At 58.9% G+C, this 27943-nt stretch overlaps 1 protein-coding gene across 5 annotated transcripts; it reads right to left on the bottom strand.

Moving 5' to 3' along the window:
* Positions 1–49: 49 nt before the first annotated feature.
* EML2 (EMAP like 2) lies at positions 50–27914 on the bottom strand. Of its 5 annotated transcripts, none has more exons than XM_077318585.1 (22): positions 27828–27914; positions 21086–21268; positions 18596–18716; positions 15432–15551; positions 13322–13350; positions 12929–13058; positions 12071–12220; positions 10792–10861; positions 10092–10202; positions 9283–9378; positions 9044–9178; positions 8119–8218; positions 7774–7928; positions 6230–6355; positions 5988–6119; positions 5811–5878; positions 4674–4762; positions 3746–3843; positions 2169–2256; positions 1655–1750; positions 1160–1290; positions 50–207 (listed from the first exon to the last, which is right to left on the bottom strand). In XM_077318585.1, the coding sequence occupies exons 1-22, from the start codon at positions 27892–27894 to the stop codon at positions 82–84; spliced, it is 2421 nt and encodes an 806-aa protein (XP_077174700.1). In that variant the 5' UTR covers positions 27895–27914; the 3' UTR covers positions 50–81. The 5 variants fall into 5 exon arrangements, with proteins under 5 accessions (XP_077174700.1, XP_077174701.1, XP_077174702.1 ...); XM_077318586.1 differs by lacking the exon at positions 27828–27914 and adding an exon at positions 25114–25219; XM_077318587.1 differs by lacking the exon at positions 15432–15551.
* Between the last annotated feature and the right edge of the window lie 29 nt (positions 27915–27943).

Here is a 27943-nt window from a genome sequence, read left to right as displayed (position 1 = left end):
GCCGCCCGCCCTCCTCCTGCAAGGGGGGTCATTCCATTGGTTCCCCTCCCCTCCCCTCCCCTCCCCTGCCCTGCCCCCCAGCTAGACAAGGCGCCACTGGAGGATGCTGGTGTCCGTCCCCCCCGTGGAGAAGAGCAAGCTGTCGTCGTGAAGGAAGGCTACGTTGGTGACATGGCTGCTGTGGCCGCTGTAGGTGTGGCTCGGGGCCTGTGGGGAGAGGGAGACCGTGGGAGGCCAGGCCAAGGCAGCAAGACCACCCCAGCCACCTCCCGATCCGTGGCTTATGACAGGCACCGTGGCAGGACCACTGAAGCCGTCACCTAGCTGGGCTCCTGACAATTGGGCTTTGTACTTAATTTAATGGGGGGGTATAAGATGTTTATCTATATTTTCTTGACCCTCTAAATCAGGGCTAGTCAAACTGTGGCCCTCCAGAGGTCGGTGCCCTCCAGAGGTCCATGGACTACAATTCCCATGAACCCCTGCCAGCGAATGCTGGCAGGGGCTCAAGGGAATTGTAGTCCATGGACCTCTGGAGGGCCGCAGTTTGACTCGCCCTGCTCTAAAAGAATGCTTTAACAGCCGCTGCTGCCCCTGCGCACTTGGGCTGGTTTCTGACACCCCTTTCCCAGGACCCTAACCTGGGGCTTCGCCTCTGCGGGCTCAAAAAGTCTGGGGACCCCAACTAAGGGCCTCTAATTCCTGCCTTGGGCCACCAAGAATTGGAAGGAAGGGGGGGAGCTTCCCAGGAGGTCTCCCCTCCAGTCCCCTAAAGCTTCAGCTGGGGCCCTCTGACGGGATCCCATGTTCACACCTCATGGCCCGCCACGTCCCCTCCCAGTCAGGGATCCCCCGGTTGGCCGGCCTGAACTTCCGCCACGTTTGGCTCTTGAGTAAGGACACGCCCAGCCCTCCACTCCTGCCCTCAGTGGGCTCTGGAGGGCCACACTGGCATTCAAGGCCAAGGAGCCCACCCCTCCTGCAAGCCCCGGAAGACAGGCTCGGAACAAGGGGCCTCTGCCCGCCTGAAGGGGGGAGGGGGCTTGCAAAAGGCGGCAGGGCCCACGGGTGGCGGGAGGGAGACAACGGCAGCTCAGCCCCTGTCCTGGGAGGCAGGCGAGGGTGGGGGGGGGAGATGGGCAGGGGGGCCGGGGCTCACCCGTGGCTGGCAGCAGGGGTAGGAGAACAGGTGCACTTTGCCAAAGTCATCCGCAGACGCCAGGAGCTTCCCGTCATGCGAGCGGCACACGGCGTTGATGTCTGTGCCGTCGGCCCCCTCCGGCCAGATCCCTGCAAGGGACGGAGATCGAGTGACTCACCCGGCGCCAAGCGAGGCCTCGGCCCCCGGGGTCGGCCGCAGGGCCTGCCTGCAGGGGAAGCGCAGCATTTCCCGCTCCTTGGCATCATGGGAGTGGGAGCCAAGCGAGACGTCTCCCCCGCAGGAGCCACTGCCGTCTGGACAGAGCGCTCCGTGGCCTTGCCCGGCCCTGCTCCACACCTCCAGCTATGCTAGGCAGCCCCCGCCCTCTCCGGCTCCTGCCTTTCCAAAAAGCAAGACTTCGGGAAGCATCGGAGTCTGTCCCAATCCTGTCCCAGGCCAAAAAGCCTCCTTCTCCACAGAGGAAGCCACCCCCTCCCCTCCCCCGCCACTCACCAAAAACCCCAAAGCCCAGCACACACATGGCCGTGGCCCACTCCACGTTCCGCACCACCTCAGCACTGGTGACTTGCCGGCAGGTGGAGGGGTCCCCTGCGGAAAGGAGACATGGGAGGGGGAGGAGGGAACGCATGGGCAAGCAGGCCTCGCTATTTGGCCTTTGCGCTGAGCCAGCACTGGAGGGAGGGAGGCCAAACGTGCAGGACCCAGGGGAGGGGCAACTGTGTCTGGCTGCTCTCCCTCCCAGGCAAGGCAGCGGGCTGGTCAACACAGGGCACAAGAACTGGCTGACCCAAACGCTTGAGCCCCGGAAGCACGGTCCAAAGAGCCTTGCCCTGGAGGCTTGCCAATTTAGCAGCCGTACGAAGCCGCAATAAGAACTTGCTCACTGGCCGCTATGGGAGACCCTCGAGGCCAGAAGAGAGGCTCGTGGCCCTCCTGTCCGCCCCGTGTCCTTCCTTCCAGGACAAGCCCCTCTTCCCCCTCGGGCTCCGAGGGGCTTTCTACTTACAGTACAGGATTTCATAGTCTCCAGAATTGGTAACCAAACAGCTGCTGTCAAGGGCCCAGTCGAGGTGGGTGATGAAACTGGAGTGGCCCTGGAGGAAGAAGGAAACCGAGGGTGGAAAATCTAGAAAGGAAGCAGGGCTGGTTGCTCCACACCAAAGACACGACAACCCTCCGGGCCGCATATCCTGGGGCCAGAGCAAGCCCGAGAAATCAGTTTGTTAAGGAGTGGCGCAGAACTGGGACTGCAGCGCAGATGGCGCAGGGGATGTATGTGCACATGGGGAGTCCTTTACAAAGGACGGGAGGGATTTTGCAGTCCCCATTCCGGGGCTTGTTGTGCAATCCCCCCCCCCAAAGAAGAGGGGAACGTCTGTGGGTGAGTCGAGAATCTCTGCTTGGCAGGCAGAAGGCCCCTGGTTCAAGCCTCGGCATCTCCAGTTAAAAAGGACCAGGCAGGAGATGATGGGGAAGTCCTCTGCCGGAGACCCAGAGTAGACAATTCTGACTTGGATGGACTGCCCAGCTGGGCAGGGAGAAGGAGAAAGTGCCAGCTCGGGAGCTACTGGTGAGGGTTGCTTTCTTTCTTACAGTGTGTGAGGGTATATAGCAGGGGCAGTCAAACTGTGGCCCTCCAGATGTCCATGGACTACAATTCCCATGAGCCCCTGCCAGCGAACGCTGGCAGGGGCTCATGGACATCTGGAGGGCCACAGTTTGACTACCCCTGGTATATAGGATGCAGGAGAATAGGGGCTGCTTCAGGAAAGTTCAAAAACGAGAAGCCTGGGGTACTTGTATGAAGGATTACGAGGTCTCTACACTAATGACGGAGTATGGGAAACAAGGAAGTCCTAATAAAGGAAGGGGACTATGATCTAATAGGCATTACAGAAACCTGGTGGGAGAACTCTCACAACCGGAATAATAGGATTGAGGGGGACAACTTATTTAAAAAGGACAGACAGATAAAAAAGGCTGGAGGAGTAGCATTATATGTTAAGAATAATATACTTGTGAGGAAATACGTGTGTCTGAGTTCAGCTGAGAGTCTTTGGGTAAAAATAAAAGGAGTATGAAATAATAGTATTATGGCCAGCGTTTGTCTCTTATGGCCCTTCCTTGCACACCCATAAATCTTCATTATGGGATGGTAGGTGAGTTCCCTCCAGGCCAGACTGGATTCTGGAGATTTCTGGTGGTGGTGGTGGGGATCACTGGGGGTCACTGTGAGAAGGCAGGTAGTTGTGAGTTCCTGCATTGGGCAGGGGGTTGGACTAGATGACCCTGGAGAGCCCTGCTCCTAGGACTGAGAGTCTGTATCAGGCAGCTTCCCCTGTAGGGAGTCCTGCCCATGTTTTCCTCTATTCCTGTGGAGCAGCACCCTCTGCTGGCCGCTCTGTGTGTGGCATCAGGACCCCCCTTCTCAAGGTGGTGGAAAGCAGATGCCCGTTACTCCTGTTGGGATGAGGGGTCTCCCCCCCCACACACACACACACACTGAACCCACACAAAAGACTCTGCCCAGAAGCGTCCTCTGAACCCAACACAAACCCCCTCTCGGGTCGTTCCTCCACTCACCGAGCATCGGCCGACGCGCCCGTATTTCCTGCCCCCTTCTGACGCGGCGTAGATGTAGACGAAATTGTCGTGGGATCCCAAGGCCAAGTACTTGCCGTCTGCAAGGCACAAAGGCAGAGTCAGGCGTGGGGAGGGGCACCCCCGTGGGGAGCAGTGGGGAGAGCAGCAATTCCCAGCTTCTGCGGGAGCTCCCAGGGGCTAGGCATCCTTTCCCAGACGTTTTGGGGGCCGCTGACATCACTAGACGTCCCTGGAACCCCCGCCCCTGTCGCTCTGCAGGCCGAGCCTCCTGACCGAATGACTGGCCGGCTTCTGCTTCTCACTCCCGCCCCTGATCCTCTGAAGGGGCACGGCACCACTTCCGGGATTCCTCAACACCGGGAAAATATCCCAGGGGATTCTCCACAGTCAAGACTCAGAAAAGGCTGAGTTAACAGTGTCAGACTGGGATCTGGGACAGTCAGGTTCGAGTCTGTACACCAATCTACCTTGCAGGGTTGTTGTGAGCTTGCTGGGTGGCCTGGGGCCAGTCACACTCTCTCTGCCTAGCCTACCTTGCAGGGTTGTTGCGAAGGTAAAACAGAGGAAAGGAGGAGGTCATAAGATGCGTTGGGGCCCCGTGGGGGAGAACGGCGGGGTAGAAATGCACTGCCTGCCACAGTGGCAGGGGGTCTTGGAGGAAGGGGCTGGTCTGGTTTCGCTCCCATTCCTTTGGTGTCCCCTTGCTCAGAGGAGACCAGCCTGCAGTGGCTGCCAGGCACGGTGCGTGGACATCCCTGGCAACACAAGCCCTCCGGACCCTTCCAGAGCTTCTTCTCCAAGGCAAAGCCTCTCACGAAAACACCCCCGGAATCGCCACTCATTCCGATGCGTCCCCACATCTGCCCCCCCAGTTGCCCTTCGGCCCGCTTGGCCTGGCCCCTCCTACCTGGGGAGAAGCTGACCACCGAGATCTGCTCCCCTCCGTCGGTGTGGAGGGTCACCAGGTCTCCGGTCTCTGTGTCCAGCACCAGCCACCTGTAGGGGGGGAGGAGGAGAGCAACACGCAAGAGGAAGCCAGATGACCCACTCAGCTGGGGGGGGGGGAAGGCCAGGACAGGACAGGGAAGACAAATGCAGCCCCCCCGCCTGGGAAACCAGTCCTGCCCTCGGGGGCTGGGGGAGCTATGCTACAAATGGGGGGTGACATATTGGGGGAGACAGGAGACCTGCGGTACGGGTGGCCACAGCGGGACCCCCTCTGCCCTAGCAGGACGGGGACAGAGGACCTCCTCAGTTGGATGGACGGCAAGAAACCACAAGGGAAACGCCAGAGCGGGGGTCCCCAGCCGGGTGCCCCCCAAGTGTTTTCAGAAAGCAAGGGGAGCTTTGGCCTGGCAGAGATTTGGACCAGCCGCGCGGATTTCTAAAAGCAAGGCTTGGAGAGCAAGTGATGGAACCACGATGTTGGGACAGCCCGGGGGTTCCTCGGCAGCCCTGGGAGGCGTTCCTGAACGGGTGGGAGTTAATTTTTTCGATATTTCAAAAATGTGTTTAGCACTCCTCAGGTGACAGGGCCATACGTGCTCCTGTCAATTTGCTCCCCACCCCCGCTCCCAAAATGGCCAGTGCTGGGCCTGGGGGTGGGTGGGTGGGGAGGGGAGGGCCCCGGGAGGGCGAGGACTTAGCTGTGCTCCCAAATCATATTCAGCACCATCTCGCCACTTCTGGGGATGCTTCAGGGGTTTCGCAACAGTAAAAAAGTTGAGAAAAGCTGGCCTGAAGGAAAGCCGGCAGCTGGCTTTTCCTCCTCCTCCACCAGCCCCACAGCTTGAGAAAGGTTGGGGACCCACCTGACAGCCCTAAGAAAGAGGCCCCTGGGCCACCTGTGGACTCCCCGTGGCTCACTGGCTGGGCTGTGTCTTGAGTGCCCTCCCCGAGGAGTTGGGGTCACTCAGCTGCCCCCAGCCCTCCCAGCAGGCCCCTCAGATACACAGGAAGGAGAGTGTCACGGGCAGCTCCCCGCTCTCCCTCCCTCTGCCCTGCAAAGGCCACGGGCTCAGTGCTCCTCTGGCTGCTGGCTCACCTGCCCGTCACGGTGCCCACCACAAGCACCTCTCCGCTGGGGTGCAAGCCGGCCGAGCGAGCTGCATCCTGCAGGAAGAGGGAAGCCAGTCGGCGCGGGGCAGGTGAGAGCCGGTCCCAGCCCCTGCTTCCCCACTCCTCCGCTCCCGGCCCCGATCCAGCAATCTCTCTGGCTCACCTCAATGCCCTTGCTCCACAGGGGCTGGTGGGTGGCCACGCTCCACAGGTGCACCTGCTTGTCTTGCCCTCCGGTCACAAACTGGTCCAAGCTGGGGTGGGTGGCCAGACCCCAGAGCTCCTCCGTATGTCCCTGCCAAAGGGAGACGAGGCAATTGGCCCTCCCGGCCGGGCAAGCAACCCCCTCCCTCCCTCCCCCCTGCAGTCCGGCCCTGCTGCACCCCTCCCCCTCAGGCCCGTCACCTGCACCAGGAGAGAGAAGCCAGTGGCCAGGGAGCCCTGGAGGACCGAGTTCCGGGTGGTGCCCACAAAGAGGGAGTCGCCCTTCCCTTCCGCGATGGTCCGAACTGGCCCAAAGCCCTCGGGCACCTGCCGGGCAGGAGGACGAAGAGCAGCTCAGGGGGCAGCCGGCATGGTGGGCATCGACTGGCACGCACCTGGCATGTCATTGGTTTATTATTGCATCTGTTACCTGCCCTTTCTCTCCAGACTCAGGGCAGGGTACGTCATGGCCAAACAAACAGCGAGCTAAGATGAATGCATATAACAGACAATAAATAATTTATGCCTAAAGTATCTAAGTGGTTCCATTCTCCATTGCCAGTTTCTAGACTGACAAGGACAGGAAGGAGAGCGGGGCAGGGAGGTGTTAGCAGTCCCAGGTGGCAGATAAGTGCGGTTTGGAGGGGGAGGCCAGTTCCATCCAGTGATGTCTTTGGATCTCAGCCACAGGCCAGGCGGAACAGCCTAATTTCACGAGCCCTGGAGAACCTCCAAGGAGCTGCAGGGCTCTGATCTACGGAAGAGCATTCCACCAGGTTGGTGCAGGGTCAGAAAGGCCGTGACTCTGGTCGGGGCCAATTTGATCTCCTTGGTTTGAAGATGTGGCTTGCAACAGCAATGTGCTCGGAAGGGGAAAAAAGACACAGCATTTAGCAATCCAAAAAGCATTACATTTGGAAAAGCAGAAGAGCCTTGCAGGATCAGAGCACTGGTGCATCTAGTCTGGCCTCCCTTCCCACCCAGGGGCCAGCCAGTTCCTCTGCAGGGCCAGCCACAGGGCAGGGAGGCCGAAGCCTTCCTAAGGACATCAGGAGAGCCCTGCTGGGTCAGACCAGGGAGGGCCCATCCAGTCCAGCCTCCCGTCTCACCCAGGGGCCGGCCAGTTCCTCTGCAGGGCCAGCCACAGGTCAGGGAGGCCGAGGCCTTCCTAAGGACATCAGGAGAGCCCTGCTGGGTCAGACCAGGGAGGGCCCATCCAGTCCAGCCTCCCCTCTCACCCAGGGGCCAGCCAGTTCCTCTGCAGGGCCAGCCACAGGGCAGGGAGGCCGAGGCCTTCCTAAGGACATCAGGGGAGCCCTGCTGGGTCAGGCCAGGGAGGGCCCATCCAGTCCAGCCTCCCGTCTCACCCAGGGGCCAGCCAGTTCCTCTGCAGGGCCAGCCACAGGGCAGGGAGGCCGAGGCCTTCCCTGATAAGAATATAAGAAGAGCCCTGTAGGGTCAGATCAGGGAGAGGCCATCTATTCCAGCCTCCCATCCCATGGACCACCCCATGGTCCAACCTGGACAGGAAGAGCTCCTGCTCGGCATACAGAAGGTCCCCGGTTCGATCCCCAGGCGGTTCAATCCCCAGGTGGTGTGAAAGGCCTTTTTCTGCCCCAAGCTCTTGACAGCAGCTGCCAATCTGGGAGGGCAATACAGATCTTGACGGGGGGGGGGGGCTGCTCTGATTTGGTGTCAGGCTGCTTTGTGTGTGTGTGTGTGTCCCCTCCCCTCCCACGTGTTACCTTGTTCTCCTGCAGCTTCTGGTAGTCGCGCCCCCAGAGCACCACCCGCCGGTCCTTGCCTCCTCCTGTGACGATGGTCCCATTCCGCAGGACGCACAAGCCAAAGATGCCTCCTTCGTGGGCACCAGGCACAGCGTGGCAGATCCGGTTCCCCCCTGCCGGGCAAAGGACGCCGCCATCACGGAGGGCGGAAATCGCAGCTGACCCCCCTGGAGGAACTTCCCTATCAGGGCTGTGACTAGCCCTAGGCCACCCAAGCTGGCTGCATGTGAAGGAGTAGGGAATCAAACATGGCTCTGCACCCCAACCGCCAGCCCCCCGGGTCCACCCCCCCCCAAGCCTCACCTTTCCCCCAGATGTAGAGGTTCCCCCCGGAGTCGCCAGTCACCGTGTCCCCGTTTTCCGTGAAGGCCACGCAGAGGACGTACTTGGGCTTCTCGTGTTTCTGTGGAAGAAGGCGGGACGGGCGGAGAGGTGAGCCCCCAAACCAGGAATGAAGCCCACCCCCCGCCAAAAAGCGACCCAGCCCAGAGCCAGGAGAACAAGGGTCTCCGGACGGGGGAGCAAACGCAAGGGCACAGGCAAGAATTTGGAGCCCACTCCTTTCCTGAACAGCACGGAACGAGTCCTCCTGGGGGGCACGGAGTCCTTGGAGGAGGGCAGAGCAGGGAAGTCTCCCCCGGCTCCCAGAGGCATCCAGCTGGGGACGGCCATGACTGGCTGCACACCCTGCGCTCAATTCTCACCTGTTCTGCCACATTTGCAAAATACTTCTGAATCCGAGCACAGGAAGCTGCCTTTGACCTAGCCAGGCCCTTGGTCCATCGAGGTCAGTCATGTCTACTCTGACCGGCAGCTGCTCTCTAGGCCTCCCCTCCCCTCTGGTCCTTTTCACTGGAGATGCTGCCAGGATTGAACCTGGGACCTCCTGCATGCCAAGCAGAGGCTCTACCACCGAGCCCCTCAAAAATGGCTCTCCAGGGTCTCAGGGGAGGTCTTTCCCCCTCCCTCCTGCCAGCCCTTTGGAACTGGAGATGCTGTGGGGGAGGGACCCAGGACCTCCTGCATGCCAAGCAGACGGGGTGGGTGAGGGCAGGACGAACTCGAGCCTCCAAGTGCACAGTTCTCCACTGGTGCTGATGACCCCCGTGACGGGCAGGGGAACCACCACCCACCCACCCACCAGTCGCAGGCCAAGCACAAGGGGGCTTGCAGTGCCTCCGCGGGGGGGCCAAAGAACCGCCCAGACCCCTCCCCGCCGCCTTCTCACCTCGAAGATGCCCTGCCGCTTGCTCAGGCTGCCCCCCTCCAGGGTCCAGAAGTGGATGTGGGACTTCCCGCACGTGATCAGCAGGGAGGGCTCCGTCGGGTGGAAGGTGGCCGCCAGGACAGACTCGTTGGAGCACTGGCCGGGAGAGGAGGGGAGGGCGTCAGTGGGGGGGGGCGGGCGAGGCTGGCGGGGGGCACGGAGCCTTGGGTGGGGAAGGAGGGAGGAAGGGGGCAGCCCACCTTCACGTCGGCCAGCTTCTGCTCCTTCTGCCAGTCCCACACAGACAGGACGTGGTCATTGGAGTCATCGATGGCACACAGCAGGCCTCCTCCATTCTGGGGCGAGAAAGGACAGAGGGTGGGGGCACCCGCCAGGAGCCACTGGGCCCGCCAGGAAAGCATCGCCGCCAACGCCTGCACCCGACACAGCCCCCACCAGATTTATGATGTTCTTGTCACTAAGTCTCACATATCAGTTCCGTTTCATTTCTTTAAAAATCAGCGGGTTTCTAGTCCTATCAGTACCCAGCTGGCTGCATGTGGAGGAACGGGAAATCAAGCTCGGATTGCCAGGCCAGAAGTCGCCACTTTTCACCACTACACCCAGCTGGCTCCCAGGGGATCTAAATACTGGTAGGAGACCATTATGGGTTCTGTGTAGACGTTTCAAGCAATTAGTTAGTCAACAGAGGCACACAAAATGACTTCGTTTCTCTGTCGCTGTCCCTAAGCTGCTATAAGGTAACTCTGACACTAGTTGATGATGGCAGCTGTCGTTTTCTCCCCGGAGAAGACCTAATTGCTCAAAAAACAACCCCCAAACCTGGGGATCCACCCGGAGCAAAAACAAAACCCAAGAAGCCTGAGATCCCACCTTGTTTTCTAACCCTGGACTTGCCTGGAAACCTCCGAAACGGGAGCAGACTGCAGTCCGGATTTGCCCCGAAGGCGCCAACCAGCCACATCTGCTAAACCCGCCTTGTGCTTCCGAAGGGCAGAAGGGAGCTTGGCTGGGGGATGAGGGACGGAAGAGGGAGGGTCCCACTTACGGATTTGGAGAATCCCACGCAGCTGATGGCGCGATCAAAGGCCCCCAGCCCCAGGACACGGAGCGTGTTGAGGCTGACCGAGTCCCAGACGCGAACGTGGGGAGGCAACGGCTGGGGGGGGGGGAGAAAGGGAAGGAGATGCTCACAGTTAACGCATGGGACTCATGGCCACAGGACACGCTAGTCTACTCAAGTTTAAATGGCTTCTTTTTTTTTAAAAAGTGGAGACAGAATTTGATTGGGGTCCAGAAGCACCTTAAGAGACCCCCAAGATACCTGGAGTACAAGCCTTTCAGGGTCAATTTTCTGTTGATGAGGGGTGTTTTGCCCCAAAAATCTTGTCACCAAAGGGCCAGAGGCACACACACCCCCTCAAACAAGCTTGATGGACTAAGAGGCCATTAGCCACAAAATGCCAAAGGAAGCTTCCATGTTCAGGGGCAGTCTAACTGAATATCAGAAGCCAGAGAAGAGGTATCCTTGCGGGGGGAGGGGGGGGCTTTACACGAGTATCCAGTGAGGATTGGCTGAGCCTTCTTAGGAACTGAACACTGGGCCAGAACAGACCTTCACCCTGGCTTGCTCAAGTAGCTTTTTGTCTCCCATCATTTTGGGCTTCGGCAGAAGGAATCTCCTTGTAGCCCCCCCCCCCCCCCCATCCGTCTCACAGTGTGCCACAGCACCTCTCCCGCTCGCTCACCTTGCCGTCTTTTGAAGTCCCGGCCACCTGCCCAGTGGCGATGGTGACCATATCCGGATGCACCGCCAGGCTAGGGGAGAAGGGAGAGAACGGGGGTCACACCAGCTGCCCAGGACAACCCCCCTCCCTGCAGAAAAGCCAGCCACATCCGTCTTTGTTCCCCCAAACCAGGGGGTCGTGGCTGTCTGCGTTGCCCCCTCCCTGTGCCAACCTGAGAGGCAGACGGTCACCCCCTCCCTGCACAGACCTCAACACTGGCTTGTTTCCTTTATTCAGTCTCCCGTCAGCAACTAACTCACACGAACCTCCCTTGTATGTTTACAACCACCCTGAGAGGCAGGCTCAGCAGACTGCATTTGGGGCAGTCATTTAACAGGATTTGGGGCTGCATCAAACGGAGGATCGTGTCCAGATCAGGGGAGGTGATGGTACCGCTTTACTCTGCTCTGGTTCGGCCTCACTTGGAGTCCTGTGTTCAGTTTTGGGCACCCCAATTGAAGAGGGATGGAGACAAACTGGAGCGTGTCCAGAGGAGGGCAACAAAGATGGTGAGGGGTTTGGAGACCAAGACGTAGGAGGAAAGGCTGGGGGAGCTTGGTCTGTTTAGCCCAGAGAGTAGGTGGCTAAGATACTTGAGGGGCTGTCCTATAGAAGACGGGGCAGAGTTGTTTTCTGTTGCCCTAGAAGGTTGGACCCAAACCAGTGGGTTGAAATTAATTCAACAAGTTTCCAATTAAGCATCCAGAAGAAGTTCCTGCCAGTGAGAGCGGTTCCTCAGGGCAACAGGCTTCCTCGGGAGGTGGTGGGTTCTCCTTCCTTGGAAGTTTTTAAGCAGAGGCTGGAGAGTCATCTGCCAGAAATGCTGATTTTATGGACTCAGGCAGATGGGGAGTGGGTGGGCAGGAAGGGATGTGCCAGAGTTTGTCTCTTGTGGCCCTTCCTTGCACACCCAGGGAATTGCTGATCACCACTGCAGGATGGTAGGTGAAGTCCCTCCAGGCCAGGCTGGATTCTGGAGAGTGTTGGTGGATGGGCATGAAATTGGGGGCACCGTGGGTGGGCAGGTAGTTGTGAGTTCCTGCATTGTGCAGGGGGTTGGACTAGATGACCCTGGAAGTCCCATCCCATGCTGTGATTCTATGACACTCCCTGGCCTGACTCAGCAGGGCTCCCCTGATGTTCTTTCCCCTATTGTGTGTGGGGGGGGCAGAGTGTCTCCCCTCTGCCAAGTGGCAGCCCTTCCTTCCTCCCGGCTCCTCTGCCACAGCCCCCTTCTTACCACTTGATGTCGTCCGTGTGGCCCAGGTAGTGGCGCTGGCGTTCTTCTTCCACATTGTAGAGGACAGCCACAGCGGCCACAAAGTACACGATCTCTCCCGTGGGCAGCAGGAAAAGGTTAGCGCGGCAGTCACGGCCCCGATACCCATAGCTGTGGGGGGCAATGCTGGGTCAAGGGAAAGAACAGGATCCACTGAGCAAACCGAGGCTCCCGCTCTGGGGCCAAGGACCAGAGGGCCCCGGGGGGGTCGGTCAGGAACCTGGAACCTCCTTTCCGGCTGTCTGCAGCTTTGGAATCCTGACATGGGGCTGGGCACCATTAAGAATCGCAGACCCTGGAAGTGGAGCCAGACCCAACATGGCTGCAGGGGAGCAGAGGCAGCCCCCAAATAACAGGGAGCAAGACCACACACACCTCCGACAAAAACATCTCCAGCAGAAGCTCAGTTGAAAGCAGGGGTAGGCAAACTGCGGCCCTCCAGATGTTCATGGACTACAATTCCCATGAGCCCCTGCTGGCAGGGGCTCATGGGAATTGTAGTCCATGGACATCTGGAGGGCCGCAGTTTGACTACCCCTGCTTTAAAGGGTAATTTTCAACTGCCCAGATAATCAGGTCTGAGATTTACCTGGCCGTGCCCTTTCTGAAAATCCTTGGCAGAGTGTAAGGGAAGGTGTTGGGGGACCCCCAGGGGCACCATAGGGGGGGGACCCCGAGTGCTTGAGGGCCCCAGGAGGGAGACAGTAGAGAGTGAGGCAGACCCAGAGCCTGGCCTGGCACAGAGCAGCTCTGTACGTTTCATTCCCCCCCCCTCCCGCTCCCTGCTGGATCTCAGCCCATGACTGTGGGGCAGGATACACCCAGTCCAGCTTCAACTTCTTATGGGGCAGCTCCAGCTTGGCATCGAGGCTGTAGGTGGCGACGATGGCATCGGGGACGAACATCGGGATGGGGCGTCCCCGTAAGAACATCTTGACGTAACCATCCTCTGCATGAAGACAGGGGAGATGCGGGGGTTACGCGGAAGCCCCGGAATTCCCACCAGCGATCCTCCAAGCTCCCACCGTGCCCCCCTCATCCTTCCCAACCCCCCAGCCCCACACTGGAGCCCACACATGACCTGTGGGGAGGACAAGACTCAGGCAGGCGATCAGCAGCCCCCCCCTTCTCCCCCCTGCAAGGGTCATTGGTGCAACCCGGAAAACAAACAAACAGGAAGGTTCCCCAGGAGGGTTCCTCCGCCCAACTCACCGGCATTGAAGGAGGCTTCCTTTGGTTTGCTGCCAGAGAGAAAGAGAAAGAGGGAGGGATTAGGGGGAAAGGGCCAGGCCAGGCGGGAAAGGGGGGAGGGGAGGGGAAGGACCACCCGCTGCCCCCTCCGGGGGGGGGGCCCACCTCATGTGCTTGGCAAGGAGCCCGGCCAGCGACAGCCAAGTCCTCTGCCCAAGCTGGCTGTGGAGGCTTATCTGAGAGCAACAGACGGGCCAGAGGAACGGATCGCAGAGGCCGGAAGTCTCCCTTTGCAGAGGCGGGGGGGGGGGGGGAGTGCCAGGCTAGGCTCCCCCCAGGGGGAGGGGAGGGGAGGGGAGCTTGCGCGTCTCACACCTGCCCTGGCTAGCCAATGCAGCCGGAGGATGGAAATCCGAGAAAGAGCAGCCGTGCCACAGCGGAGGCAGGAGGCCAAGCTCACCTGGGGGTCAAGGTGTTTTGAGCGGATCTAATTTACAGGATTTCCCCAATAATTGACGCCCAAGCCCAAGGGATGGAGAACCCTCTGCCACAGAGTTAGACGCACGGCTGCTGGGGGGGGGGAGGGAGGGCAGCTTCCCTGCAGAATAATTGCCCGGGAGGTGCAGGGGCTTGACCAGGGCCAAAGGCCCAGGGAGTTTGCCATCCCCTTCTCCGGAGGGCTAGCCAAAAGTCACGGGGGCAGAGCTCTGCATGCATTTCCCAGAACCATGGGGGGGGGGCTATGGGAGGCGCCCCGGAAAGACCCAACCCCCCTCCCCCCAACGGGGGTCCGCGGGCACAGAGCGGGAGATGCCGGTCCCCGCGGCTCCTTTGAGTCTTTATGGGCCACGGGTCTTCCGAGCTGGGCTCAAGGCGTCAACCGGCCGCCGCCCGGAATAAAAGTGTCTCCAGCTGCCGCCTGGAGATCAGCCGGAAGGGGATCGGGCCCCTCCCTGTCTGGGTGCCAAGCCCTCCTGGCCTGGCCTGCAGCCCCGTGGCCTCTTCGGGGGGGGGGGCTTGTGCAGGTCAGAGGGCAGACCCCAACAGGGCGGAGAGGGGGAGGGGGGGTCGCTGGTCCTGCCAGCCGCTGTAAGGAAGCGGGGGGCTACCGGGGCAAGGGCCGGGGGGGGGGGGGCGGGAATGCTGCATTTCTCAACGAACGGCCCGGGCGGCGTCCTTCGGGAGCCCGAGCAGCTGCATGGCGGCGTCCCCGGGGCAGGCGGCTCCCTCCGGGGCCTCCCTCGCCCGGCCCCTTTCCCTGCCGCGCCTGGCAACCGCCGCCGCCGCCGCCCCGGCCCGCGAGAAGGCCCATGGGGGGCTGCCCTGGGCGCGGCTTCCCGGCGCCCCCCCTCCCCCTCCCCCTCCCCCTCCCCCTCCCCCGGCCGGCACAGGGTGGGCAGCGCTGCTGGGGGGGGGGCAGGGGAGCGCCTTTCCAGCCTCAGCCCCCCCAGCAGCACTGGCCCTTCAGCCCCCCCCCCCAAGCCTTGGAGCAGAGAGGGCCCCGGGCCCCCCGCCCCGGCTCCGCTCTCCCTCCTGCCAGGGCCCTAGAAGAGCCGGGCTGTGCCCGCTTCCCGCTTCCCGCCCCGCGGGGACTCCGACGCCGGCCCTTCGCTCCCGCCGCGGGCAGCAGGGGCAGAGGCCCCCTCGGGCAGGCCAAGCGCACTCTGTGCGCGCTCAGAGGCGCCTTTGCGCCGGGCCGGCTGTGGCTCCCGCCCTTACCTGGGGCTGCCGCTGCCCGCCGCCTTCCGCATGGCGCCCGCCGCCGACGCGCCCGCCTAATGCCTGCCCTGCCTGGCGGGACGGGGGGGGGGGTGGAGGGAGGGCGGGAGGGGAGCCGCCCCGCCCCGCCCCGCCCCGCCCGCCCCGCCCCGCCCCGCCCCTTAACCCCCGGCCTGCCGGAGGGCGCTCGCTCGGCCGGGGCTTTCGCACGCCGGGTCAGGGGCTGCATCCCGGCCGACTGAGCGGGCCGCGGGACACCGACGCGTGTCAGCGCTGGCTTCGCGCACGTGAGAATGGCGCGCGGGGGCCCGCTTTGGACGCGCCGGGAGGCCAACCCCCCCCCGAGGGTCCGGCCGCCGGGCGAGGAGGGCGCGGGAGGCTCGACACGCGTCGGGGCGGCGTTCCCACGTACCCTGGGCGCTTGCCGCCGCCGCCGCAGGAGCTGCCGGAGGACGGGGTGGGGCTGCGCGGATCCTTGCCGCTGGCGCGCGGGAGCCCGGCCGGCCGCTCCGGGGAGGCGCAGCTGCGCCCGCTGCGGGAGAGAGAGCCTGAGAGAGCGCCCGGCCAGGGCCAGCGGCAAGCGGGGGACGCGGCCGGGATGCGCGGGGAGAGCCAGCTTCCAGTCCTACCTCGCAGGGTGCTTGTGGGGATCACAGGGCGGAAAGAGCGGAAGCCAGCGAGCAGGTGGGGGGGGGGAGGGGAGGCAAAGCAGCGTGGAGAGCCCGGAGCTGGAGTCTCAAACATCCCTGCTGACAAAGCAGGCGGTGGCCCAGTGGGTGAGGAGGGAGACAGGACCTCTGAGTCTGCCTGGCAAAATATTCCTTTTAGGGCCCCACTTTTGACTCCCCAAAGGACTCCCAGAGCAGCTTACAGACGCCCTTCCCTTCCTCTCCCCACAACAGACACCCTGGAAGGCAGGTGGGGCCGAGAGAGTTCTGAGAGAACTGTTCTGCACAAACACCTCTAAGAGAACGGTGACTGGCCCAAGGTCACCCAGCTGGCTGGGAATCTAACCCAGCTGTCCAGATTAGAGGCCACCACACCAAGAGATGGGATCGTGGCTGAGTGAGCCTAGAGGCTGCCGTTTTGCATTTTGGGTGAGCTTTCCAAAAACTGAGCCCCACCTGGGCAAGGGGCGTAGAGCCCGAGGCCTTCCCAGGTCAGCTGGCCAGCCCCCTGGGAGCTCGAGCACGCCAGCCCAAAGGCACGCCATGCAGAAAGGCAGGTTGGTTTTCCCAGGGCCCAGGCAGGAAAGGGACACAGTGCAGCACGGGGGAAGGACGGCGCATTTAGCCAGAGAGGCAAGGTGCTCGTGGAAAGTCATGCTGCAGTTCCAGGGGAGGGTAGGCGATCGCACACACCGCCCGATTCTCCCCCCAGAACACACACACACACACACACACACACGCACACATGCATAGATTGCACCACTGGCTGGAAAAAAGCAATTGCAGGAGCAGAACAGACTAAACCCCAAGGCTCTTTGCTATGGTTGCTTTGCACAGAGCCTCCATGCTCAGGGGCAGTTGACCCCTGGATATTGATGGCAGGTGCATGAGCAGCAAGAAAAGCCTGACACCTTCGTGCTCTGATTGGGGTTTCTGGGGGGCCCTGGCCAGCTGCTCTGGGAAATGAAACACAGTAGGAGCCATCAATGCCAACTGATTCATAAAACTGGCCTGCCAATTCTGTTTTCTGGTCCTTCACACCATGCACCGTCCGTTCTTAATCACCACCATCATCATCCAGGTTCTTAGCAAGTGATTAATTCTTTCCCCATCTCCTAATGCACCTTTACAAGGGAAGAAAAAACTGCATCCCGCCCAGTTACGGGGCCCCACCCAGCCAAATGACAAGGTCAGAATTTAGCAAAGGGGTAGGAGCCTGCTAATGTTTGCTTGCAAATAACTCTGTTTATTGCAGGGCCTCCCCTGAGAATCAATCTGCAGAGAGAAGAGAGAGAGAGCAGGAAAGGGATCGGCCAGTTTTGAAGTTACAGAAGGCTCTGCTGAGAAGCCAGGTGGACTCTGCCGGAGACTCCCGGCCTCCTGCTCTGCTCTTGAGCCTCATCTAATCTCTCCTGAGCTGTGCTGTTCCCAGGGGAAAGCCAGAGACATTTTCCTGGCTCCTTCCTGTCTAGGAGAGACACTTTAGAGCAGTGGCACAGTTCTAGGTTCCAATCCATGTTCATCTACAGATCCCGCCAAGGAACCGCAGGCCAAAAACTTCCTCTCAGCCTAACCTACTCCACAAGGTTTTTTTGAGGAGAAGTGGGGGCTCTTTGCAAGAGGGGGGTAGAATGAAAAAAAGGGAGGGGAGAATTTCTCCTTCTGCCAAACAGCTGACAGGGAGGCCATGTAAAAGCCCCTTCTCACTTAAAATACTGCTCTGGCCGAGGGTTAGACACAGCTAAGCCATGTGTCTTTCTTCTTTGCAACTCTCTGCAGATCTGAGGCCACTGCACAGCGTTATTCTGCAGACGACACTGGATGCTGTTGCAGAGGTTCTTTTGTCTCATGTTTCATCTGCACAACAACCCTGTGCAGTAGGCCTCAAGTCTTTCAATTCAACAACAACCTGTGTGGGAGGCCTTAAATGTTTCTTCTCTATCACAACCCTGTCCAAGGTAGCCCTTTCTGCCTGGGGAGCTGATCTTTATACTCTGCAGGTGAGCTGTAATTCCAGGAGCTCTCCAAGCCCCACCTGGAGGTTGGCTACCCCTGGGTTGGGGATATTCCTGGAGGTTTGGAGGTGGGACTTCAAAATCGTACAATGCCAAAGTACACCTAGCGCCCATTGTTTTTACAAGTACGACGGGCTTGGTCCCTAGTCAATAAATAAAATTCAAGTCGGAAAAGATTGGGAAAGGGGAAATCTACCTCAGAATCTTCCAGCTGGAACTTCAATGCTCACAGAGAGAGAAAAAAGTTCTTTTTTTGTTTCCTGCTTTTCACTATACAAAGGAGTCCCAAAAGTGGCTTACAAACACCTCTCCCAACAGCCCCTCTCCCCTGTGAGGTAGGTGGGACTGAGAGAGCTGTGAGAGAACTACTCTGCAAGAACAGCTCTTACAGGACCGTGACTAGACCAAGGTCACCCACATGGCTGCACATGGCGGAGGAGTGCAAAATCAAGCCCAGCTCTCCAGTTTAGAGGCCGCCGCTCTTAGCCCCGACACCAGACACAGAGCAAGGGAGAGCGGGAACTGCAAGTTTGATTTCTGACTTTGCTATAAGAAGCCTCTGTCCCTAAGGACTAAACAAAGTCCGGGATTTCTGACAGATAGCTGGAACCGTTGCTGCATTTGAGGCAGCTGCTGTCTTTTGTGTGTGTGTGTGTTTTACATTCCCCACCCTTTTGAACCAAGCAAGCCACTGGGTGGGCAAACCGAAAACCAACCAGGAATGCAGTTCAAGGAGACAAAACGCAGAGAGGTTTAACAGCTCAGGAGGGATCCCTCCCCCGCCTGGCTCGCCCTGCGGATTACACGCCAACGGCAGCGTGGTCGTAATTTTGCAGGCAACGGAAGGGCCATGGCCTGTGCGGTCAAAGCGGTCGCGGGAACGAACGTGTCACCTTTTCCCAGGAAGCAGGTCTCTCTTGGGGGACGACGGGGACGTGGAGTAGCCTCTCCTCAGGGGCACGATCCCATTGCTCAGGCTGGGCCGGGAGGGCAGCCCCCTCAGCAGCTGGTACACTGCAGGGGAGAAAAGAGCAGAGGGGCCTTTGAGGTGGCAGGCATCGTAGGTGGACAGAGGCGGGAGTTGATTTTGGTATGTGGTTCCCCATGGTTCACAAAGAGGGGAACTGGCCCACTGAAGGAAGTCTTCAAGCAAAGGTTGGATGCACACTTTTCTTGGCTGCTTTAGGATGCTCTGGGCTGAACCTGCGTTGAGCAGGGGGTTGGACTAGATGGCCTCTGTGGCCCCTTCCAACTCTATGATTCTGTGATTCTAAGGGAGATTACCTGGGGAGTGACTGAGGGACTGACAACTCAATTTGGCTTCCCGGAGCTCTTTGCCTAATGGGAGGGTCACCAACTTCGGCAAGCCCATGGGGGTCCCTTTGCAGTTCGAGAGGGGGTGGTGAGGGCCACCCCAAAATGGCTTCCACGGGAGGCGGAGTCAAACACAGTACCTCCCCCTCCCTCCCTCCTTTGTCAAAAGAATCGCTGAGTGGGAGTGAAAAGAAGGGAAGGAAAACCAGAGGGGGAAAAGGAAAGAGAAACTGAAAGAGAAAGGCTGAAGGGGAAATGGAGTCACATTCCTGCATTCTAATCCAGCCCTGGTCCTCCAGCCACCCACCAGCGCGGACACCTGGGATGAGGGCAGCCAATAACAACGTCCTGCCTTAGAATAGCCCCGCCCTCTTCCAGAATAGCTTGGTGGGCTCCGGGGGGGAGGGGGGGGAACCCTGGCTGGCAGCATGTTTGTTGGGGATCCTTTGCAATGAAGATCCAGTGATAGAACCGGCACCAGGGTGCAGTGGTGGAGAAGCACTGGGTCACCTGTTGAATTGGGCTTCTTGTTTACACTGCTCTTCCCCCTTCCTTCCAGAAGGCCAAAGGGGCCACTTGATGCATGTTCACCCACCACCACCTTTATCTACCCAGTGGCGCCTGGCATTTTGCAAAGGAGAGAAAGGAGAAGCATCTCTCCCCACCCCCACGACCCGCCTTTCTAAGGAAAATAAAGTGCGAGGAAGCCCGGAACAATGTTAGAAAAACAAACATCATGAATTCCCTCCCCCCCAAAGCATAAAAACCAGCAGACCTCAAACCCATGAATGCTAGAAAAACAAATGTCAAGAATTTCCCCCAAAGCATAAAAACCAGCAGACCTCTTGAAAGAGCTTAAAAACTTGCAGTGAGATAAAACAATTTGGGTTGCATGATTTTCTTGAACTCCCCCGGGCCAGGCACCTGTGGAGGGGATTAGTCAGTAGAGGGGCTACAACCAGGAAGCTCCCGTCCCTGCATGGCTTTGAGACTGTGGCATGTGGGAAGCCGCTGAGTGGCTTGAGCCAGTCTCCTCTCTCCCATTCTTGAGACTCCACGGGGATAAAGAACCCGACTGTAAAGGCTAGACCCAGGTCACGTGGGTGAAGGGTTCGAAACACAGAGGGCCTGATCCAAGTGCTAAACATTACACTGGGTGCTGGGTGCCCTCACACGTCTTCCCAACTAAATGCAGTCCCAGGAATCAAAATGGGAGGGTGCAGCTTCCTTGACCAAGTCTGTCCATCTTTCCCTGCCGCCTTCCACTTTTCCTAGCAGGATTGTCTTTTCCAATGACTCTTCGGATCATGTGACCAATTATTAGGTATCATGTTGCCTTTTGGGGGAATATTTGAGGGCCTTTTTCAGATGGGTCAGTGCCTACAAGCTGGCATCCCTGGTGTAAGGGCAAGGCTGTTAGGACCCCCGAGAGCCCCCTCTATTGAGAGCCAGCCTGGTGTCGTGATTAAGAGCGGCTGCCTCTAATCTGGAGAACTGGGTTCAATTCTCCACTCCGCAGGGAGCCTCATGTGTGCAAAAGCGGCCCTTTGTTTGGCCCCAGCAGGGGTAGGCAGCTGTGGGGTGGCTGTGATTCCTCGATCCTACCCCTGATGTTCACCCTCAGCCCCAGAATCATAGAAACAGAGAGCTGAAAGGTGTCAGACGTCATCTAGTCACCTGCTGCACAAGGCAGGAAATTCACAGCTAGAGAGAAAGACAGAGAAGAGTTGGTTTTTGTACCCCGGTTTTTACTACCTGAAGAAGCCCCAAAGCGGCTGACAATCACCTTCCCTTCCTCTCCACACAACAGACGTCCTGTGACGTAGGTGGAGCCAAGAGAGCTCACAAAGAACTGTCTTTCAAGAACAGTTCTAAGAGAACTGGGACTGACCCAAGGTCACAAGAAGCATTGTTGGGGTTAGGGGCTCCAGCTAAGACAGGCAGAACCTGTAAGAGAGAGGCATGATTGGAGTGTTGTGTGCTCTGAGTTCCATTAAGCATCCAGGCCTGCAGCATCTTTGGGGTTTGGGGTCTTCAACCGTCATCTCCATCCCCACCCCAGAGGTTACCTTTGTTGGGCCCCCGCCTCTGCAGGCTGAGCCCGTTCTCCTCACAGGTGGTCAGACGGCGGAGGACGTCTGCCAGGGCGGCCTTCAGAACCTGGATCTCATCCTCTTGGAGCTGGAGGCGCTGTTCCAGGTAGGAGATGCGGTCGTCCACCTCCATCCCACTGGTGCCGGAGAGGTTATCATCTACAGACAGCGGGACAGAGGCAGAGGGAGGGGGATTGGCGGGAGGGGGCCGGGAGGGGAGAGAAAAAGAATACTCGGTGCTTTTCTGTGGCATCTTTGCAACACCAACAACCCAGCAAGGTAGGCTGGGCCAGGGGATCCTGACCTTTTCTACTTATGTTCAGTCACACAGCAAGGATCTTTGTGCAACTGCTGGGCGGAAGCCCCCACCTGTCCCCACCCCCCTTTCTTAAACCACTTGGTGGGCCCTGGGGCTGGGCTGAGAAACAGGGATGCTTATTATCAACTGATTGAAGCCTCTCCCCTGGAATGCAAGAGCACATGAGCACAACCACTGGATCCGCATCATGCTTCCTGGCTGGCTCAGGTGTCCACCTGCCAGCGCCTCAGGGCAGGGACCTCTTTGCCCAGTGCTTTGTCTGGGGCTACATGGAAGGCTGCAGTGGGACTGGGGTGGCAGAGTGGCTACGAGGATCAGCGGCTGCGCTGGACGGTCCCAGGCACAGATCTGGTCTCTGCCGGGTGAGGCCGGCCCGCTTTGCAGGGCTGTCCTAAAAGCTCCAAGCAGGAATCATCAATGACGTGCTTTGAATAGAGAAAGCGCTATATAATGAGGCTGACCATACAGGCCCGTTTGAAGGGGACAGAACCCTTTTTTCACATGTCCAGGCCACCCCCTTTTTAATTAAAATGTTTTGTGCATCTTTTAATAAAAGGTATATATATACTTGCTGCACCGTTAGTGTTTGTTTTGCCATCTAGATTAATTCTTGAGACAAGACTATGCTAGTCAGAATAAATTAGAAGACGAAGAAGAAGAGTTGATTTTTATACATCATTTTTCTCTACCAGGAGTCTCAAAGCAGCTTCCAGTCACCTTCCCTTCCTCTCCCCACAACAGGCACCCTGTGAGGGAGGGGAGGCTGAGAGAGCCCTGAGATTACTGAGGAAGAAGAAGAAAAGTTGGTTCTTATATGCCGCTTTTCCCTACCCGAAGGAGGCTCAAAGCGGCTTACAGCTGCTTTCCCTTTCCTCTCCCCACAACAGACACCCTGTGAGGGAGGGGAGGCTGAGAGAGCCCTGAGATTACAGAAGAAGAAGAAGAGTTGGTTCTTAGATGCCGCTTTTCTCTACCCGCAGGAGTCTCAAAGTGGCTTCCAGTCGCCTTCCCTTCCTCTCCCCACAACAGACACCCTGTGGGGGAGGGGAGGCTGAGAGAGCCCTGAGATTACTGAAGAAGAAGAAGAGTTGGTTCTCATATATCGCTTTTCTCTACCCGAAGGAGGCTCAAAGCGGCTTACAGTCGCCTTCCCTTCCTCTCCCCACAACAGACACCCTGTGAGGTGGGTGAGGCTGAGAGAGCCCTGATATCACTGCCCGGTCAGAACAGTTTTATCAGTGCTGTGGCGAGCTCAAGGTCACCCAGCTGGCTGCATGTGGGGGAGTGCAGAATCGAACCTGGCATGCCAGATTAGAAGTCCGCACTCCTAACCACTACACCAAACTGTGAGGGAGGCAAGGCTGAGAGAGCTGTGACAGAACTGAGAGAGCTGTGACAGAACCACTCTTAAATACACCACCACTCTGGACCACGCTGGATGAAGACTCTTTCAAAGGGCAGCCATGCAGTTCTGCCAGAGAGCAGCCAGAGGGAAATCTAGGAGAACCTTAAAGACCAACAGAAATTGGGGAGGATTTCCATACTCACCCCCCCACACACACATTGTCAGACACCAGGTCTTTGACTCCCAACATCTTGTCTCCTGAAAACCTCCTGGACTCCCGTCTAGCAGGACAACTCACAACTACTCACACCCATTCTCTGCCCATAAGATTGCAGCCAAAAAGTTGGCTGTGGGGTGGAAGGTACCTGCTCTTGACAGCTCCCCCCTCCAAGGGATTATTTATTTATTTTATTATTATTATTATTATTATTATTATTATTATTATTATTATTTCGATTTATTTCCCGCCACTCCCAAATGGCTCGCGGCGGGTTACAATATCTTAAAAAACCCATTTTATTTATCTACTGCCCTCCCTGAAGGCTCAGGGCGCTTCACATAAAACAGAAATAATACAGATAGATTAACAATAATGAAAGAAGTGAAACAAGCAGCAACAGGGAACAGTAGACAAAGGGGGAAACATTAAGTAGCTCATTTAGGATGTCCTCGGAGGCAGGCTCAGCAGGAGGGCCCGTGGGAAGCACTGGTACAGGTTGACCTCAGCCAAATGCCTGCTGGGGGAGCTCCCTTCGGCAGGCCCAGCGGAACTGTTCAAGTGGTGTGTCCATTTCTTTCTCCGTTTTGCTTTCCCACCAGCCTCCGGAGAAGGGGCTAGGGTGGAACGGAAGAGAAAACAGCCGTCCCCAAGCTCACCCAGTGAGGTTCCATGGTAGAGTCAAGATTTGAATCCAGGATACCTAACCCCAACACTGGATCCGTGCACAGTCCCTGGGGCTTTAGTGGCAGCAAACTAAGCCCATGGGAGCAGAATAAGGTGTGTTGCAGATTAGCTAATGAAACAGTTGTGAGTCTACTGATATGTTCTGTGAACATTGCAAGAGATGCGCAGAAGGGACTGCATCAGCGCTTGGCTCTTGTGGCCCAGGGAAAGGCCAAGTGCCACCTTGGGGTCTGGAGGTGCATTTCCTTCAGGCCAGACTGGCCAGGGATTCTGGTTTGGGGGGTGTCATCTGGGCATGGAATTGGGGTCGCTGTGGGTGGGCAGGTAATTGCCTGTATTCTGTAGGAAGTTGACCTGGATGACCCTGGAGGTCCCTTCCAACTCTAGGATTCTATGAGTTGTTTCCAGATCCTTCAGGATAAAGGCCTGGATACTGTGTGTGTTTTACACACACACACACACACACACACACACACAGTCATGCCCAAAGCAGCTGGCTTATTTGCCCCAGAAGAAACAACAGGAATGAATCCCAGAGCAAGGCAACCTGCACAGGACTTCTGTGGCCTTCGGGTCCAGCAAGAGAGCTCCATGCCAGTAAGAGACGGCCTCCCCTCTCCTTCGAGCTTCCAGAAACTGGTGGCTCCATGAACTTTTGGTGCAGAAGTGCAATGCATCAAGAGGAAGGGGGCATTCTGCACATTCTCAGAGGCACGGAGCCTGGTGGCCTCACCTAGCTCTAAGACTGGCACAACTAAATCAATCGAGATCCCCGATCCCCTCTGGAGTTCTGGCCTAGCGTTGTGGCTGGAGCCCCAAACTGGCAGCCACGCCTTCGCCTCAGTCCCCAAGTCCGGCAGCCCCGGCCGGCCTGACCCGAGAGCGCCCAGGAGCGAGGCAGGCCCGGCCCTGCGCAGCACTTGGATGGGAGGCCCCACAGGAGCACGCGGGCCAAAGCGCCCCTGAGCCTCTCCCTCCCGCAGCCCAGCCGCCCGTCCTGAGGATCGCGGGCTCCGCGGCGCCCGTCCATGCAAGTGCCCAGACTCCTGCACAGCATCCCTTTCAGGCCCTCGGCACAGCCAATCAAGGCCCAAGAGCCAATCGGAAGCCTCGCCGGGCGAAAGCCCCGCCCACTTCCTAAAATCCCTCGCCTGGCACCGGGAAAGGCAGGGGCGGCCGACGCCGCTCCCCCGGGCGCCGTCTTGGGCGCCGCTGCGATCCATCGAGGGGTCGGGGGCGGTGGCGGTGCCTGGCCTGGCCGGGGTGGGGGTGGGGGTGGGGGGGTGACGAGTGGCCCCCCGAGATTGCGCGCCCGCCGTGCCCCCCCTGGCGGACCCTCCCCGCGCCGCCCCCGGCAGAGCCCCTCCGCAGAGGCTCTCCCCCCCCCGCCCGCCCGGCCGCCCCCCCAGGCCCCCCGGCAGGTCTCGGGCACCCACCTGTCATGCCCGCGTCGTCCCCGCCCGCCCCGCTCGCCTTCTCCGCCGCAGACCCCGCGCTCCGGCCCGGCGCCTCCGCCCCTCCCTCCCTCCCCTCCGCTGCAGCCGCGGCCCCCCCGCCCGCCTCCCGCGCTGCACCAGCTCTGCGCCGCCGTCCAATCACAGGCAGCGCGCGCTGCAGCCAGGCAGAGTCCGGGCTCGGGGGGCACGGGGATGGGGGGGGGGGCCCGGCTGCCTGCCTACCTGGCCCGCGCCCAGCGCCGCCCGGCGACCTCCAGGGAGGGAGGGAGGGAGGGAGGGGGGGGGGTCCTGGCCCCGGGGACACCTGCCAGGGAAGGCTGGGGGTGGGAAGGGGGCCCGGCTGGGGAGCGGAGGTGCAGGGGAGGCAGGCTGGGTGGCAGAGACCCCCGTTCACATCCCCCTTCCCCGGGAAGCTCAGTCCCACCTGACTTGCAGGGCTGTTGTGAACAGGCAACAGAACCACGCTAGTGACGCTGCTCCTGCCAGGATCGCCCCTTGGAGGGGGCTTTTCTTTTACTTATGTCTTTTTAGTTCTGGGATGAGTCTCCTGGAGTGTCCCAGCAAAGAAGGATTGATTAAATTTAATTTTAAACTAATTTTATATTTTTCTCCATTTAAGCATTTTAACGACTGTTTCATACAGAATGTTGTAAACCACCCTGAGCCGTTTACAGGCTGGGGAGGGTGCTATAAAAATGAAATCTATCAATAAATAACTAAATTTGTTGTTGTTGTTGTCAGGTGCGAAGTCGTGTCCGACCCATCGCGACCCCATGGACAATGATCCTCCAGGCCTTCCTGTCCTCCACCATTCCCCGGAGTCCATTTAAGTTTGCACCGACTGCTTCAGTGACTCCATCCAGCCACCTCATTCTCTGTCGTCCCCTTCTTCTTTTGCCCTCGATCGCTCCCGGCATTAGGCTCTTCTCCGGGGAGTCCCTCTCATGAGGTGGCCAAAGTATTTGAAAAATAAGTAAATAGTCATTTAAAATGGGCTACTTAAGAGACAGGTAAATGCAACCTGATTCTCAGCACCTCCCTAGAATCCAAGGCACAGCCCTGAAATGTGGGTCAGGATCAGTATTGACTACTCTGGCTGGCAGATGCTTTCTAGCGTCTTTCCCGGGGATGGGCAAACTGCAGCCCTCCAGATGTCCATGAACTACAATTCCCATGAGCCCCTGCCAGCAACTCATGGGACTTGTAGACGATGGACATCTGGAAGTTTGCCCACCCTCCATCACCTCCTGCTGCTTTTTTTTTTATCTGGAGATGCTGGGGATTGCACCTGAGACCCTCTGCACACTGAGCAGGTAGTCTGTCACTCAGCCATGGATGCACCCTAAATGCAGCTGCCATCATCTGACTCAGACCCTCCCTCCACGTCAAGGTCAGTATTGCCTGCTCAGACTGGCAGCCGCTCTCCAGGGTCTCTGGCAGGGTCTTTCCTGTCACCTTTTAACCAGAGATGCCAGGGGCTGAATGTGGGACTCAGAGGCCCTGCCACTGAGCTATAGCCCCTCCTCATGTAAAACATGCTATTAAAAATAAAAATATTGTGTATCTTGGAACATACTCTGCTCAGTTGGAGCTGAATGCCTGAGACTCCTTGTGGGCCAGGCAAGTCCTTGTTCAACGACAGTGCTTCTGAGCATGTGGGACTGCGCTTCCTAGGCACCCCTAAAACACTTTCAGGCCCCTTGGGCGGGGACTCTGGCTTGGGATCTGCAGCCACCGAAAGGCCTGTGGAGCTCTCTGTGGAGAACCTACCTGAAGCCCTGGAGCCGTTTCACATGTGACACTGAGCCCACCTGCAGCAGCATAAAAGAGCAATAATTCAGGAGCACCTCCAGGACTCACAATATCTGTGGCAGATTCAAGTGGGTCGCCGTGTGGGTCTGAAGTGGCACAACACAAATCAGAGTCCGAGAGCCCCTTGAAGACCAACACTTTGCATGCACTCAAATGCTCCCTCCTTGAATAAAGCATTGTTGGTCTTCAAGGTGCTCTTGGACTCTGGTTTTGTTGAACGTCTCTGGCAGCTCTTGAAGAAGTGAGCTCTCGGGAGCTCCTCCCCGGCCACCCATCCTGAAGGTGCTCCTGGACTCGGGCTCTTTCTGCTGCCCCAGGGAGCTCTTTGCCCGCCAGCCGTGGGGCTGGTCCAGGGGGCAAGCGCCGCTCACCTCCCCCCACCCCGGCAGTGCATGGAGGCTAGGGGTGAAGTGGGTCTGCCAATCCACTTCAGAAACGGGGGGCTGCCGGCAGTTCAGGGTGCTGTAATCTGGGGGAAGGGGGTGTGGCTCCTTGCGCTCCCTTCCGAACCGGTTTCCAGAGGCAGATTTGGGGCTTGGAGGACCGGGGCGATGAACTTCCCGGGTTTGATCCACTGGCCGCCCTAACTGGGGTGGGGAAATCAGAATAGAACTGGGGGGGGGAGGTAGAGGAAAGGAGCAGTAAGGTGGTCGAGAGAGTCTGTGCCGCCCCCCCCAGCCCTCCCCAGCATGGCCCCCTCCCCTCTTTCCTTTGCAACCCCGGGTCCGCCCATCCTGCCCCCCAGCTGCCATGCATGCAGCCCGGTCCCCCAACTCCTCTCTGGCAAGGGTCTTCCCCAGAGAAATGGGGGGCGTCACCCGGGTGGGGGTCTGGCGGAGGAAGGCGAAGGGCTGCTGCAGGAGCGGGGGGGGGGCACTTACCGTTGCAGAATTGCAGGAGCAAGGAGGTGTCATAGGGGATCCCGCACCCGGGCATCCTCTGGGCCATCCCCGCCCCCCTCCGGCTCCCGGACCCCCACCTCCCTCCCTCCTCTCCC

Source organism: Paroedura picta, unplaced genomic scaffold (assembly GCF_049243985.1).
Source record: "Paroedura picta isolate Pp20150507F unplaced genomic scaffold, Ppicta_v3.0 Ppicta_v3_sca21, whole genome shotgun sequence".
In the NCBI taxonomy this organism is placed as follows: domain Eukaryota; kingdom Metazoa; phylum Chordata; class Lepidosauria; order Squamata; family Gekkonidae; genus Paroedura; species Paroedura picta.
This window is presented reverse-complemented; position numbering and strand designations above follow the sequence as displayed.

Bases quoted from the DNA above. Each gene is read 5' to 3' on its own strand.
- EML2 (XM_077318585.1), bottom strand. From the start codon at position 27,894: ATGGCCCAGAGGATGCCCGGGTGCGGGATCCCCTATGACACCTCCTTG. The intron at 12,221-12,928 runs GTATCCTGCCCC...TGCCCCCCACAG, and splicing joins AAGTTGAAGCTGGACTGGGT to CTATGGGTATCGGGGCCGTG. The intron at 9,379-10,091 runs GTAAGTGGGACC...TTCTCGCCCCAG, and splicing joins GCGTGGGATTCTCCAAATCC to AATGGAGGAGGCCTGCTGTG.